Source organism: Prunus mume, linkage group LG8 (assembly GCF_029339155.1).
Source record: "Prunus mume cultivar Tortuosa linkage group LG8, ASM2933915v1, whole genome shotgun sequence".
NCBI classification, from domain to species: Eukaryota; Viridiplantae; Streptophyta; class Magnoliopsida; order Rosales; family Rosaceae; genus Prunus; species Prunus mume.
In genome coordinates this window covers 22,874,506-22,887,411 of record NC_142705.1, presented here as the reverse complement: position 1 = coordinate 22,887,411, position 12,906 = coordinate 22,874,506, and the positions used below count along the sequence as shown (strand labels likewise).

Here is a 12,906-nt window from a genome sequence, read left to right as displayed (position 1 = left end):
GATTGGCTTTCGATGGAAGTGGTCTATGATGTTAAGTAACCAACTCTTGGATTGGAGTCATGGAAAATGAAGTCATATTTTCCGGAGAAAAGATATGATATTTTTGCAATACTGAGAAGTCAAGCGATATTCTAATTCATTTGGACAGGTGGTAGCCAAAGTTTAAAATAAAAATAAAATTCATAGCATTGATGTGGGCAATGAGTCTCTTCGGCAGTTTGAAAGGACTATTGTGCCTTCAAACTACGAAGAAAGAGACAAAGTTTAACCTTTAGACACACTGGTGTGAGTCGTGAGCAATGAGTAAAGTAGGGTTTTTTAGTTTCAAGGAACAGATACCTTCTCTTCGAGGCGGAGGTTGGTTTATATAAGATTATATCCTGGCTGATTTTTTGTTGCGAGTCCACATTTTGAAATCAAATTGGGTGTCCGTTAGGCGGCACATCAAGTCAATTAGTTGTTTGTGATTTGGGTTGATTTACCTGAGGCGTGTTTCCTAAGGACAAGAATTCTATCGCGAATATGGCCCTTAGAACGGGCAATAATAAGATACAAGTCCAAGAATTCTATAGTGAGGGCCTCATATATGGCTCTTAGAACGGACAATAATAAGATACAAGTCCAACGTAGGATTTATTTGTTTATGAAAGATTTCATAGACCAAGCACTTTATTTGTGAGAGCTTCAAACATAGGATGTTGGGCAAGCCAAGTCTTCATCCAATCTCCAAGCTCTTCAACATCTATAATTGTTGGGGGAACAGAAAAATGTAGTTCCAAATCATAAAATTTTGAAGATAAACTAAACTGCCTTTATTAATAAATTCATCTGCAAGAGACTTCTAGTTCATGTGGTTACACATTGCATCCGAGATCCTATGTTTTTTCTTTTTTTTCTTTTTTTTCTTTTTGTATAAAAAACAAATAAATCTTATCTTAAGGTTGGCAACCATCGGAAGCAGGGACGGACCCAGGATTTTAAATTGGGGTGGGCTAAATTTACATTACACACAAACCTATTAAGAAGATAGAAAACTCGACAATACAAGTGAATTTCATCCATCACAAAAATATATCATAATCAAGAGGAAATAATGAGTATTACCCCTCAAAATGCATTTAGTACATATCTCTTTTATGTTTTCTACGTGCAAGGGTGCCTGAAGTAAAGGGCATGTTATTTTCTACCTGAAAAAAAGAAAATAAGGGTTGTTTAAAACCAAAAAGTGGGGGTTGTTTGTGTTTGGCCTTTGGCCCCTTTTTGTACCCCAAAAAACAAAGTGAAGGGTTTTTAGTGCAAAATTTCATTAAAAAAAAGAAAAAAAGTCCAAAACAAAACGAGTGTGATGTGTGGATAGTTATAAGCTCATAACAGTGGAGTATCCACATGGCGCACAATCAATAAAGGAGTGCAGTGCATGGTTGTCCATTGGCCGTGCTTTTGGGTATATTAGTTTAGGGTTAAAAAAGACAAAGTCCCCTGGGCTATATCCAAGGTTAGCCAAAGGGTAGGTCGGAAGTGAGATGGAGCCAAAGAGAGCAACGCATTTCGGTTTGGATTTATTTGTGGGTTATTCAGAAACAGGTAATTGCTTGCAAGCAGGTTGTTTTATACCGTTTGATTGATCGAAAGGCTACTATCCGCCCCTCATTCTAGCCGCTTGCTAGAGTTGGAGCGAGGATTGATTTGCTGAGGGAAATAGGGGACGTGCAACAAGTGTACTTGCAATGCTGCATGGCCATCCAAACGTGGCAGCTCCATCAAGAAACACATCTCACCGCTTCTTTCTACTCCCTATTAAGCCAAAGGTTATCTCTGCAAATCACACTACTTCTGCAACCTAATCTGAACGTTGCAACCAACTCAACAATGGCAAACAGATTGAAACATCTTTCCTCCATTGCCAACGACGTCGTACAAAGCTGTGCTCTGTAAGTGATCGCTCTCTCTCTCTCTCTCTCTCTCTCTCTCTCTTGGAAAACTACATGGAAGGCAGATGAAACGGCTAAATAAAAGTGTGTATATGTTTGTTAAATCCTCCTATAGATGTTGTTCTCCAAATTGTTGGATATATAAAAATATAAAACTGGTTGTGTGTGTATATATATATTCGTTAAATGATTACGTTATGTGGCAGAAAATTGGAAACTCCTGTGGAGAAACTGGTGGAGGAATTTGAGACTATATGGAAGGCAGATGAAACGGCGCCGGTTGGTCATAATATCACTGCTACTAATAATAACAACAATAGTTACGGGAGGAAATTTGTAGAATTCTGCAGTGCCAAGGTTCTGCAGACTCGTGACATTTGCAAAACCATTGAGGAAAAGATTGCGGATGGGTCTTTTAGCCGCTTCACTTTCGACATGATGCTCGCTTGGGAGATGCCCGCTTCAGCGGACGAAGAATCTTTCACGGTGATTGATTGATTAACTTTTTCCATTTTTATTGAACAGAAAAAATAGTGATAAACTTTGCATATGATTGTGAATATTAATAATTCTAACTCTGGTTTGGATGCCTCTATGAGTTTTATAGAGTAATGTTTGTACATATGTTATATGTTACATTGCAAAGTCTAGTGGATCAAAATTATCAAAGACCAAATAAGTTCATAATGCAATTTCGACAAATTCGATCTGTTTTACTAAGAATAAAATCAAATGAGATTTTAGGTGTATGCCCTGAATCCAAGAAGCTGTTCTTAGGAGGGTAGATAAATTTTACTTTTGTTTTTTTGCATCATTTACAGGGTCCATTTGGGAGGATGAGTGGTTTCATATATCGCGACGTAGTTATTATTATGTAGTGAAACTTCTTGATTGAACTATTATAATACATTGACACATTCATATTTTTATGGGAAGAAAAAAGAAGATATGCATTTCTAATATTTAATTGCACATTGGTTATTTCAAATATTCCTAATTGCAACACGTGTCATATCTTTGGGGTTTTCAGGAGTGTGTGGCAAAGGAGAAAGAAGAGAAAAAAGTACCTGCAAAATTTTCTACAGAACAAGATGAGATCTCTCTGTTCTATTCCGACATCATGCCACTTCTTGTAAGCTATATCAGTTCTTAAAGTTTAATTTGCAAGCATTGATATTTCGAGAACAAAGCATACATGGAATTATGGATTGAACCAAGTTTTGGTATGAAGTAATGGCAGTGGCTTGAACAATAGTCTTCTATCCCTCCTTGTAGTTGTAAGTATGTTTGTATTTTCTTATTCATGCTTTATGTACTGTCTGGCAGGTTGATAATGAGCAAGATGTTGGAGAAGATGCATTTGTGTGGTTGGGATCGCTGGTTCCACTAGTTGCAGATGTTGTTAATGGGAGATTTACCTTTGAAACTTTAACAGCACCTACAGGAAACCGGCTCCATTTTCCTGCCTATGACAAATTTTTAAAGGAAATTGACAGGTGATGCGTCTAACCCTATATTGCATTTTGATGATGTATTGTAAGCATCTACACGAATAATATTGCTGGAGACACTCTTTAATACACTCTATGGCAAACATGCATTGTAAAAGACTAGCAGCTATGCATTTTAGACTAAAGAAGACAATAACACTCATTTGACATGTCCAAACTTAATCTAAATGTAGTCTTTGACCAATACTTGATTTGAACCTTATCATATGCAAGATTGATTACTGGAACTATCACATCAGTCGGATCTGCATTAGTTTTTAAACCTAGTTTTCCATTCATACACATTTATGGAGATTCTCGAGGTTAGGAAGCCAAACATTGTGTAGTCTGATTAAGAATACATCAACAACCTGCTTGCAGACTAATTTAGTTATCCGCTGAGCCAAATACATTTAAACGGGGTAGCAGATGACAAATGGTAGTGTAACTCATAAAAGTATGCTTACATTTAACGTTTTGAAAAGATTGTTCAAACTTTTTCCTTTTGTGTACTGTTTTGATTTTTGTAGATGTATAAAACATTTGCAAAAACATGCAAAGCCCAAGGGTGCGGAGCTTGCAGATGACGAATTCATTTTACACGTGGAGGGAACTGCTAGCACACAGAGAGTAGTGCGCCACATTGGAGGAACAAGTTGGCCTGGTTTGTTTAAAAGGACAACTTTGATAATCACAAACTTATATTTTTTTTTTCCCCAGAATTAAATAATTGCTTCAATCTGGCCAACCATGAATTGGTGTTTTTATTTCAGGTAGGCTTACACTAACAAATTACGCACTCTACTTTGAGGCTTCTGGAGTTATAACATATGAAGATGCCCTTAAAATAGACCTTTCAAAGGATATGGAGCAAAGTGTGAAACCAGCTGCAACAGGGCCATGGGGTGCCCCACTTTTTGACAAGGCTATAGTTTATGAGTCTCCTGATTTGTAAGGACATATTACTCTGCATCGAATTTTTAGATACTAGTATTTGACACTGAAAAACTAAAACCTTCGCTAGAGTGCCATGTGGCATTGTAGAGCAAATAACTTGATTGAAAAATGGATTGCTGCAAACTTCATAGTGCATGTTTTGACTCAACTTGTTTCATGCTAAATGCTGAAGGGTTTCTAGCCCTCCTTGTGGCAATTGTATGGATGTGACATCTACCTAACAGAAACACAACAATGCAAAGTTTGTTAAAATCATGATATTTTTGTTTTGAATTACTCGTCTCACCAATTTTCTAGATCAGAGGGGATAGTTCTGGAGTTTCCTGAGGTAACAAGCTCTACAAGACGTGACCACTGGCTTGCACTCACAAAGGAGATTATGTTGATGCACCGTTTCCTTGCAAAGTATGAAATAAAATGTCCAATACAAGCATGGGAGATGCATGCAAGGACAATACTATCAATAACAAGGCTTCATGCAGCAAGAGAAATGCTAAGAATATCACCCCCTACACCGACAAGATTCTTAATTTTTTCCTTGTTCGATGAGTTACCAAAGGGAGACTATGTTCTGGAAGAGCTTGCTGAGAGTCTAAAGAAGGTCAATAGCGGGAATCCATGCAGTGCTAGTTCCATTCTAAGGACTATGAACATGTCAGAGTCAATCATCTCACGTTTAGACATAACAGAAGCTGGCAAGGAAAGTATAAGTCCAACTGTTCAAGATGAAGACAGTTTCCAACTAGAAACTGCAATTAATCAATCAAGAGAGGAAGAAAAGGAAATTGCTATTGCCAAAGCTACCACAAAGGAACTGAAAGAGGAGGGAATCAGCGAAAGCACTACTATCTTTTTGGTAAGCATCTTACCCCCATTGATGTCACTTTAGGAGAACTTCCATTTAATGACTCAGCTCAACTAGGTTTTAATCCCACCATGTGGAATCCGGTACTTGAATTCTCTTCTTCCATTGCCACTATGTGGTGAGGCTCTGCACTATCTTTAACCACGTTCTTCCATTTGTTCATGGCTGTCCCTTTTTCCTGTTTCTTTTCTTCATACAATGACTAATCTATGTTGTGGAGCTATTTTCTCCAGGAATAATTACTTTGAAATCCTTACTCCTTGGTATATCTTTGAAGGAATTATGAAATTATTCTATTTGACTAATATTATATACACTTATAAATGTCATTAAGTGCGCATTCCTCTTCCTAAAGCACAGATTTGTATAAATGATATACAGTAGCAAATTACAAGAAGGCCTCTCTTCCCTCTTCCCTTCCCCCAAACTTTACCCGTATGGATCTTTTTATGTCCGTTATCTTACCTGTATGACGATTTAAGTCACCCCTATAAAGATCTTCTTCTCACTAGGTGACCATCTCTAGTATGTTCCTCTCATATTTATGGTGCACTAGTATGGATGTGGTTTTTTTAGATTGTCTCCTCGCTAGGTGCACATTCGCATACATCCCTCATTACTGTGCCGTTTTTTCACGTAGGAGTTACTAAGGCCCCTTAGAAATTCTGTGCCTTGGTTTGAAGAAGTCCTCACATGGGAAAGACCGTCAACCACCCTTGTTGTGATTGCTGCTGCTTTAATAGTGACTTACCAGTAAGTGATTTCTCTAACTGAAGTGCTACTTAAGCTAAGTTGTGATGAGATTTAGTTAACAATAACTTATTACTAATATTTAGGGAATGGGTTGGCAAAGCAATAGCAGCTTTCTTGCTGTGGCTGGTTGCAAAGATGTTTAGAGCCAGACTACAAAGGCTTGATACAAAATGCAATGAGATAGTAGTGTGCACTGCATCAGACCAGAGTACAATGGAAAGCATAGTTTCTGCTCAACATGGAATGCAAACTGTGCACGAAATGGTGCAAACGGCAAATGTTTCATTAATGAAGTTGTGGTCCATATTTATTTCAAAGGCTCGCAAGGTATTTACAGTGCCAAGCTATACATTTACTTCTACAACTCACTGTGATTTCCAGTTCTAACTATAGGGATATCAGAAAAAGAAAAGGAAATTAAGAAATGTGAGCGAACGAGAAATTCTCTTAGAAGTATCAGAAATGTGAGCATAACATTGGCATCGAGATGAGTGACAGCATGCCGCAGTAGTTTAAATATGAATTTGATGGGTACTTGGAATTCAATTAATAGTTCAAATGTCAATGCTCATGTTATTGTCACTTTTTTCATGCTTATTTGAAGTTCTTGTAAGCGCATCATATTCTGCCGGTTCTGCCAGTAATTTACTGTTGAAATTTTGTTGATTACTTATTTCAGTTTCATTCAACTGAAGTAATTATCGATTGTTATTGCAGCATGCAGATATGGCGATGATGGCGATGAGTGCGGTAGCAATATTTTTAGCAGTGGTTCCAATGAAGTTAGTTATAATGGCAGGAATATTGTGTTGCTTCACTATGACATTGGCGTCGAGGTTAGGGATGGGCAAGGGGGAGAACCAAAGCAGCAGACGACTAAAAGAATGGTGGGATTCAATTCCAGTTATCCCTGTCCGTGTTGTCAATACTAAATAGACTTCATCGTGCATCAGGTTTGGCACGGTGTCTCCCTGGAAAATGCAGAGAGAAGGGTAGGTTGCATGTGTCCATTTGTAAATCATTATCAAGACTATACTCCTTGGCAGAACACCAAAAACAAGTTACATGTTGGTTTTGTCACACTCTATTTGGCATGATAATAATGGAGTTATTGTATAAGCAGCTTCTCTTCCGTCGTTCATTCAGTTACTGATTCAAAGCATTCATTCAGTTACTACATACATCAAATATGATGTAACTGCAACTGCCACCACCATACCACCACTAATCTATAGATTGATAAAGCGATCAATTTTGTGTTTAAATCCTACGACACTTTTACGTTAGCCAAATAAGAAACTTCATAAATTCTGTCTTTTACGTTAGCCAAACAAGAAACTTCACAAATTCCATCCTTGATGTGATGGAGAACATAAGGGCATTTTTAACAAAATTACCACTAAATGTGATGGAGAACATAAGGGTATTTTTAACAAAATTAAAGTTTAAAACCACACGACTGGCTTTTGACATGTAGGATAAATAAGTAGCAGTAGCACCCATTTGTGATTTTAAACCGCCTATTTATTAACAAACATCATGATCATATAGCAACAGGAGGTGTCAGCTTAAAGATGATCTGTATGTATTACAACAGCAACTGGTCTACATGTTTTTTTTCTTTTTTTTTTCTTTTTTTTTTTTTTTTGCTGTTATAATTTTAAGATTCACAATGGACAGACTATCCCTGTAATTTAGTTCCGCCTCTTGAAAACTGTGAGTTAGAATCAAAGATGAGACCAAGTTTAGCGCATGAGGATAACCAAATAGTTACAAGGATCTGTCATGTCCAAAGTTCTGCCTTCCATGAAGTGAACTTTCCCTATTCTAATTTCTATCTAGCTCATAAGAGTTCCATGCTGTCCATCCCAAATTGCTTACTTTCTTGCCTTTTCCAGGTCCGGAAGATCTGTTAAACAATCCAAAACCAGGTGTTAAAGAACATTGAGAGAGAGAGAGAGAGAGAGAGAGAGAGAGAGAGAGAGAGAGAGAGAGATGGAGATGCGGAAAAGGCATGTAGCATGCGTAACGAAAGCAGCACTTTTAACACCCAGCACAGTTCATATGATTTTCTCTAATTTTTTCAAGAACAGACCGAAATCGCAATGTCCTAAAATGCAGCGCATGCATTTCTTCTATTAAAAGAGAAATGGACTGACTGAAAGTTGAAAATAATGGAGACAAAAGTGATTGTAGACTTTAGAGAGAGAGAGAGAGAGAGAGAGAGAGAGAGAATGTGTGTGTGTGTGTGGGTGGGTGTGCTATGCATAGAAAAGCCCACACAGCCTACATAATTCACTATGGTTTGTTTAAAAACACACTCAATTAGAAATGTCTAAAAATGCAAATGCACATTTCATCTTTAGAAGGACGACAAACAAAATTTAAACTCAACAATAAGAAGAAATGCCAAATGTACTAAAAGTCCACAAATTTTGGTTTGAAATATATCAACGTGACAGTTTATGTGGCATGCAATGCATATCGCACTACTCAAACCACTAGTAAACTTGGCAAACACAGGATGCTGCCACTGGCTGGCTGTCTATGCTGCCACATTATCTAGTGGAAGAAGTTTTGCAAACTCTTCACAAGGCTAACCAGCACATATGACCGGAATAATTTTAAAATTCAGGAAAACGCAACCAATGCACATCTTTCTATAAAGAAACTATGATTAACATCTCCATGGGTCAAATGGAAATATAGACTTACAGAGCATTCCATCGTCATCACTGCTTCCACCATCTTGACCGACATACTGCAAAAGTAAAAAATCCATTTTACCTGATTAGATGAACTGAATTCAATACTCTATGATATAGGGTGTCAAATTTACCGCAGCATCGTCATCATCAGAGGCCAAATCAGCTGCAAAAGGCCACACAGAAGTTCAGTCAGATCCAGAAAAGTTTCTCTCAAGAACTAAAGTAAATTCCCGGCACATGATTCTAAAGATTATCAATTTGAAGGCAACAATAATACAGCCCAAATGGCATCCCAAGGCCAACCATGGGATTTCAAGTGAACAATAACAGCATCTTATAGATAGTCATACCCATTGGTATCTATAGCATGACAAGACCAGTGCTGTCATATCATCCTTACTAATGGTGGCCTGCTGCTACAGTTCCAGCATGGATGTCCCATAGTGAAACCAAAACTAATTCCAAATTTCTCAGATGATATAAATTCTTTTCTGTGAATAAATGCTGAAGCTCTAAAATAATTGCATCTCCAGAGAGATTGCGTCAAAACTACCTGAGATAGTTAGAAGCTAGGCATGGATATAAGAGTGATGGACATTTTTGCTACCACACATGACAGAAGATGGGTGCCAGTTTTTTATTAAGCATGTCAAAGTTTTTTGGATGAGATACTACATGCCGGTTCAAATTGTGGTTTCTGAACTCATATCAACCTTATAGTAAACAACAAATACACATAAAGAAAATCAGTCTTATTTATCTAATTAATGTTAAGTAGCTAAAAAGAAAACAATCTAGATAGCATTTAAGTTTTCTATTTGAAAACTAAGATGGGCTAGAGCTGTTAACCAGTAAACAAGTTATTCGGTTCCTCTCTCTCTCTCTCTTTCTCTCTCTCTCTCACACACACACACGCACACACACATTATAAGATGCACCTTAAAAATAACATCATAAGTAACATTCATGACAATTCTGCACAACCTCAAACAATCTGATAATAATATGTTCCCCTGAATCACCTTAAAGGACTTCATCACGCCTAAAATGAATCCATCCAATCCTTAAGCACCAGATCCCCAATTTGGATAGCATATCATCCCCAAATGTTCGGGCACCATAACTTAGATGCTAATTTGGAACAGAGGGCAAAAAGTAGAAGTTAGATGCAAGGTTTTTGGATGAGGATCAAATTTGGGGCTTCTTAGCTGGATACAGTCTGAAAATAGGAGGTACAAGGTTGCTGTTTTGTGCTATGCATACATGCAGAAATATTAATAGCCGACACAATTTATATAATTTACTGTGGTATGTTTAAGAACACATTCAATTACAAATGTCTTTAAAAAGCATATAAACATTTCTATCTTTTAGAAGGAAAAAAAAAACAAACTCAAACTCAAACGTAAGCAATGCAAAATGTACTAAAAGTTTACAAATCCCTTGTGAACTTCACATTTTGATGGTAACCTAAGGATGTTGTTTCTAATTCTTACATCATTTTTGGTATATATTTTTTCACTTTGATTCTTTGAGTGTTGGTGGGGTTTGTGGACTATGATATTTAGATTATCTCATCATTAAAACAACACAAACTGCCTAAAGTTTCCTAATTACTTTTATTACAAAGCCTTACTTATACAGATCTTAATCCTAATATAATAAATTTGGAAAAAGGATTTCCGCAGAACTTTAAGAACCCAAATTAAACAGACAACAAAAAAAAAACAGACCTTTAACTAAACTAATCCTCAAACTAAAATTAGAAATCTAAATATTACCTAATTTTCCCTGTCATCTCTTTAAAAGACATAAATACCCCTGAGTGAAAATGCTAATATAACCCCTATCTATAGAAAATCTTAATAAGGACCCCTCCCACGATATTCCATTACAATGTGTAATCTACCAAAAAACCCATCAGCTAACTTTGCGTTAGTTTTGGAAGTCTTATGTCAACGCCCAGATAACAGACATTAGCCCACCTAGGCATGTATCTAGCCATTCACATCGGGGTGGGCATAGCCATTTAGGTGGGGAAGTTTGGTGATGGGTGTGGGTTAGAGCTATGCTATTATTTAGGAATTTTTTCCTGATTTGGGGTGGGCTGGAGCGGTTAAAGCAGTGACCAGCATGATAATGCAGGTGAAACTGCAACTTGTGGACTTGAGATTTATTGAAGACAAGATACAGCTGGCAGCAAATAAACTGACTTTTACAAGGAGTACGATTTTGACCCAAAAGAGAGAAGAACAAAAGGAACGATGTGCAAACATAGCTGAAAGAAAATCAAAATCTATTGAATAGAACCAGCAATGTAGTTACTCTCCAAAAAGTAAAAATGAGGGTTGATCTCATGAAGAAATGGTTTAGCATTTCATCTCTTTTAACCCCAAAAAATGCATTTCCCAACCAGATTGTATTCGAGGAACCTAGAATTGTTTAACAAAATTGCTGAACTGCCACCTAAATTGACTCTCTTATCAGCATCTCCCTTTCCTCTCTAGGAAATATAAACGAACACAAGGTCACCAATCACACCTCTACATCCTTACAGCACAAAGTATGGTGAGAAGTTGTAGATACTCGATTGACTCTACAAATATGAAAAAGACACGTAGCTTGTGAATCTTTGCTTTCTCTTTTTCCAATTACTTGGAACTTTGGTCGTTCTCTGCTATTTTTTAACCTTCGAATAACGATAATTATGAGTGAATCCCTATGGCCTATTTGTTAAAAATATAAGCCTATGAAAGTAAAGGTGCTAGGTTTTAGCCTTTCGTACACATCTTAGTGAGGAAATGAAATCACCAGATAGTGCTCCTTCTCTCCTTTCAATCTTTAACTATTCAGACTAGACAACACCAAGCACAGCAGATAGAAAACGCAACATACCTCTACTCTACCTACCAATCTAGGGCCTTTACATAAACAAATATCTCTTGAATTGTTGGGAAATTTATTCCACCTCCTGCGTCACATTTCCCCTCCTGGCTCTTTTTTCACATATCAATAGTGGCAGTATCAACAACAACATCTTCATCATAACAAGAACTATATTAAAGTTCATTTCTGTTTCACTCTTCACCTTGTAAGTCACAAACTGGTTGCTAAAATTCATAACTACACAACCCAACAAATAAACATACCCAATTACAGAGGATATCAGAAATTTGCTCGCAACAAAAAAGACAGTGATAACTAAAAATAAAACCAAGGTAACAAATAAATTTTAAAAAGCAGCTAAAATGAAATATACAAATACATTAGTTCCAAATGCAACAGCAAAAATAACCCACTGCATGAAATGTTAAAAAAAGAACTCACTAGTAGTGTCTTCCTCGTCCTCATCACACCATTTGTTCCAATCAACCTTAATGTAAGGTGCAGGCTTCTCTTCAGTCTTGAGCAGCCGTTTCCACCAACCTTTCTGATCTTTCTGGATTGAGCAGAGGATGTTCCTCAACCCAGCTTTAGTTTTGCAACCATCAGGCGTTATTGGTCCGTAAAGGTCCAAAGTGAAGTGAAAGGGCTCACCTTGGACTCCAATGGCGGAGAAGCTGAAGGAGCCCTGAGGCTCGCACTTGATGTTGATGTCTTTGGCGTCAGGTAACGCCACCGTTAGGTACACCTTATCGGAGCGCTGGGCCCACAGAACCTCCGGGTGCCGACTGTTCACACCACAAAACACAACAAAAAAACAAAATCAAATAAATCTGTCTATAGTTAGAGAGAGAGACAGAGAGAGAGAGAGCGAAAAGGAACCTCATTTTGGAGCGTGGCTGAGGAAGGGCAGAAATCGAGTGTACTGTAAAACCCAGTATAAGGCAATAAGGAATTTTCCAAATGGAAACTTTGAAACAACCCTCAACCCTAAAAGAATGCTCAAACTCGAATCAAGTACGGCCAACGGGTCAAATTTGGTCAGAGTCTCATTTATGGAACAAAACTTGACCACGGATTGTGGGGTTGAGACCGGGAAATATTGTATACGACCAGTGAATATAACACGAATTCGCATAAAAAATTTAGCATTCGGGTCTGAATTATCGGGTCGTGTAGATAGTGTCGGGTCAATTCGCAAATACCCGTTAACTCATTAAGAGCGGGTTAACAGTAGGAGTATTTTTGTAAATTTATCTCTCTTTCTTTTTTTTCTTCTTTTTTTTTCTCCTTCTCTTTCTTCTCTTTCATCTCTTCCT

At 37.4% G+C, this 12,906-nt stretch overlaps 2 protein-coding genes across 3 annotated transcripts; one reads left to right on the top strand and one right to left on the bottom strand.

The window, feature by feature from the left end:
* The first annotated feature begins 1,668 nt into the window (after positions 1-1,668).
* Positions 1,669-7,115, top strand: LOC103342292 (ArgH (DUF639)). The gene is made up of 10 exons (XM_008245902.3): positions 1,669-1,931; positions 2,138-2,417; positions 2,962-3,063; positions 3,258-3,427; positions 3,952-4,085; positions 4,195-4,372; positions 4,676-5,234; positions 5,884-5,996; positions 6,080-6,323; positions 6,714-7,115. Exons 1-10 carry the CDS (start codon positions 1,735-1,737, stop codon positions 6,930-6,932), a joined length of 2,196 nt encoding a protein of 731 aa, XP_008244124.2. The 5' UTR covers positions 1,669-1,734; the 3' UTR covers positions 6,933-7,115.
* Positions 7,116-7,498: 383 nt separating this feature from the next.
* Positions 7,499-12,612, bottom strand: LOC103342293 (HSP20-like chaperones superfamily protein). 2 transcript variants are annotated; one of them, XR_016122716.1, is made up of 6 exons: positions 12,470-12,612; positions 12,032-12,375; positions 9,727-9,835; positions 8,836-8,867; positions 8,712-8,757; positions 7,878-7,905 (listed from the first exon to the last, which is right to left on the bottom strand). XR_016122716.1 is itself a non-coding variant. In XM_008245904.3 (5 exons), exons 1-5 carry the CDS (start codon positions 12,472-12,474, stop codon positions 7,874-7,876), a joined length of 459 nt encoding a protein of 152 aa, XP_008244126.1. In that variant the 5' UTR covers positions 12,475-12,612; the 3' UTR covers positions 7,499-7,873. The 2 variants fall into 2 exon arrangements, 1 of the variants encoding a protein (XP_008244126.1); XM_008245904.3 differs by lacking the exon at positions 9,727-9,835 and having other exon boundaries at positions 7,499-7,905.
* Between the last annotated feature and the right edge of the window lie 294 nt (positions 12,613-12,906).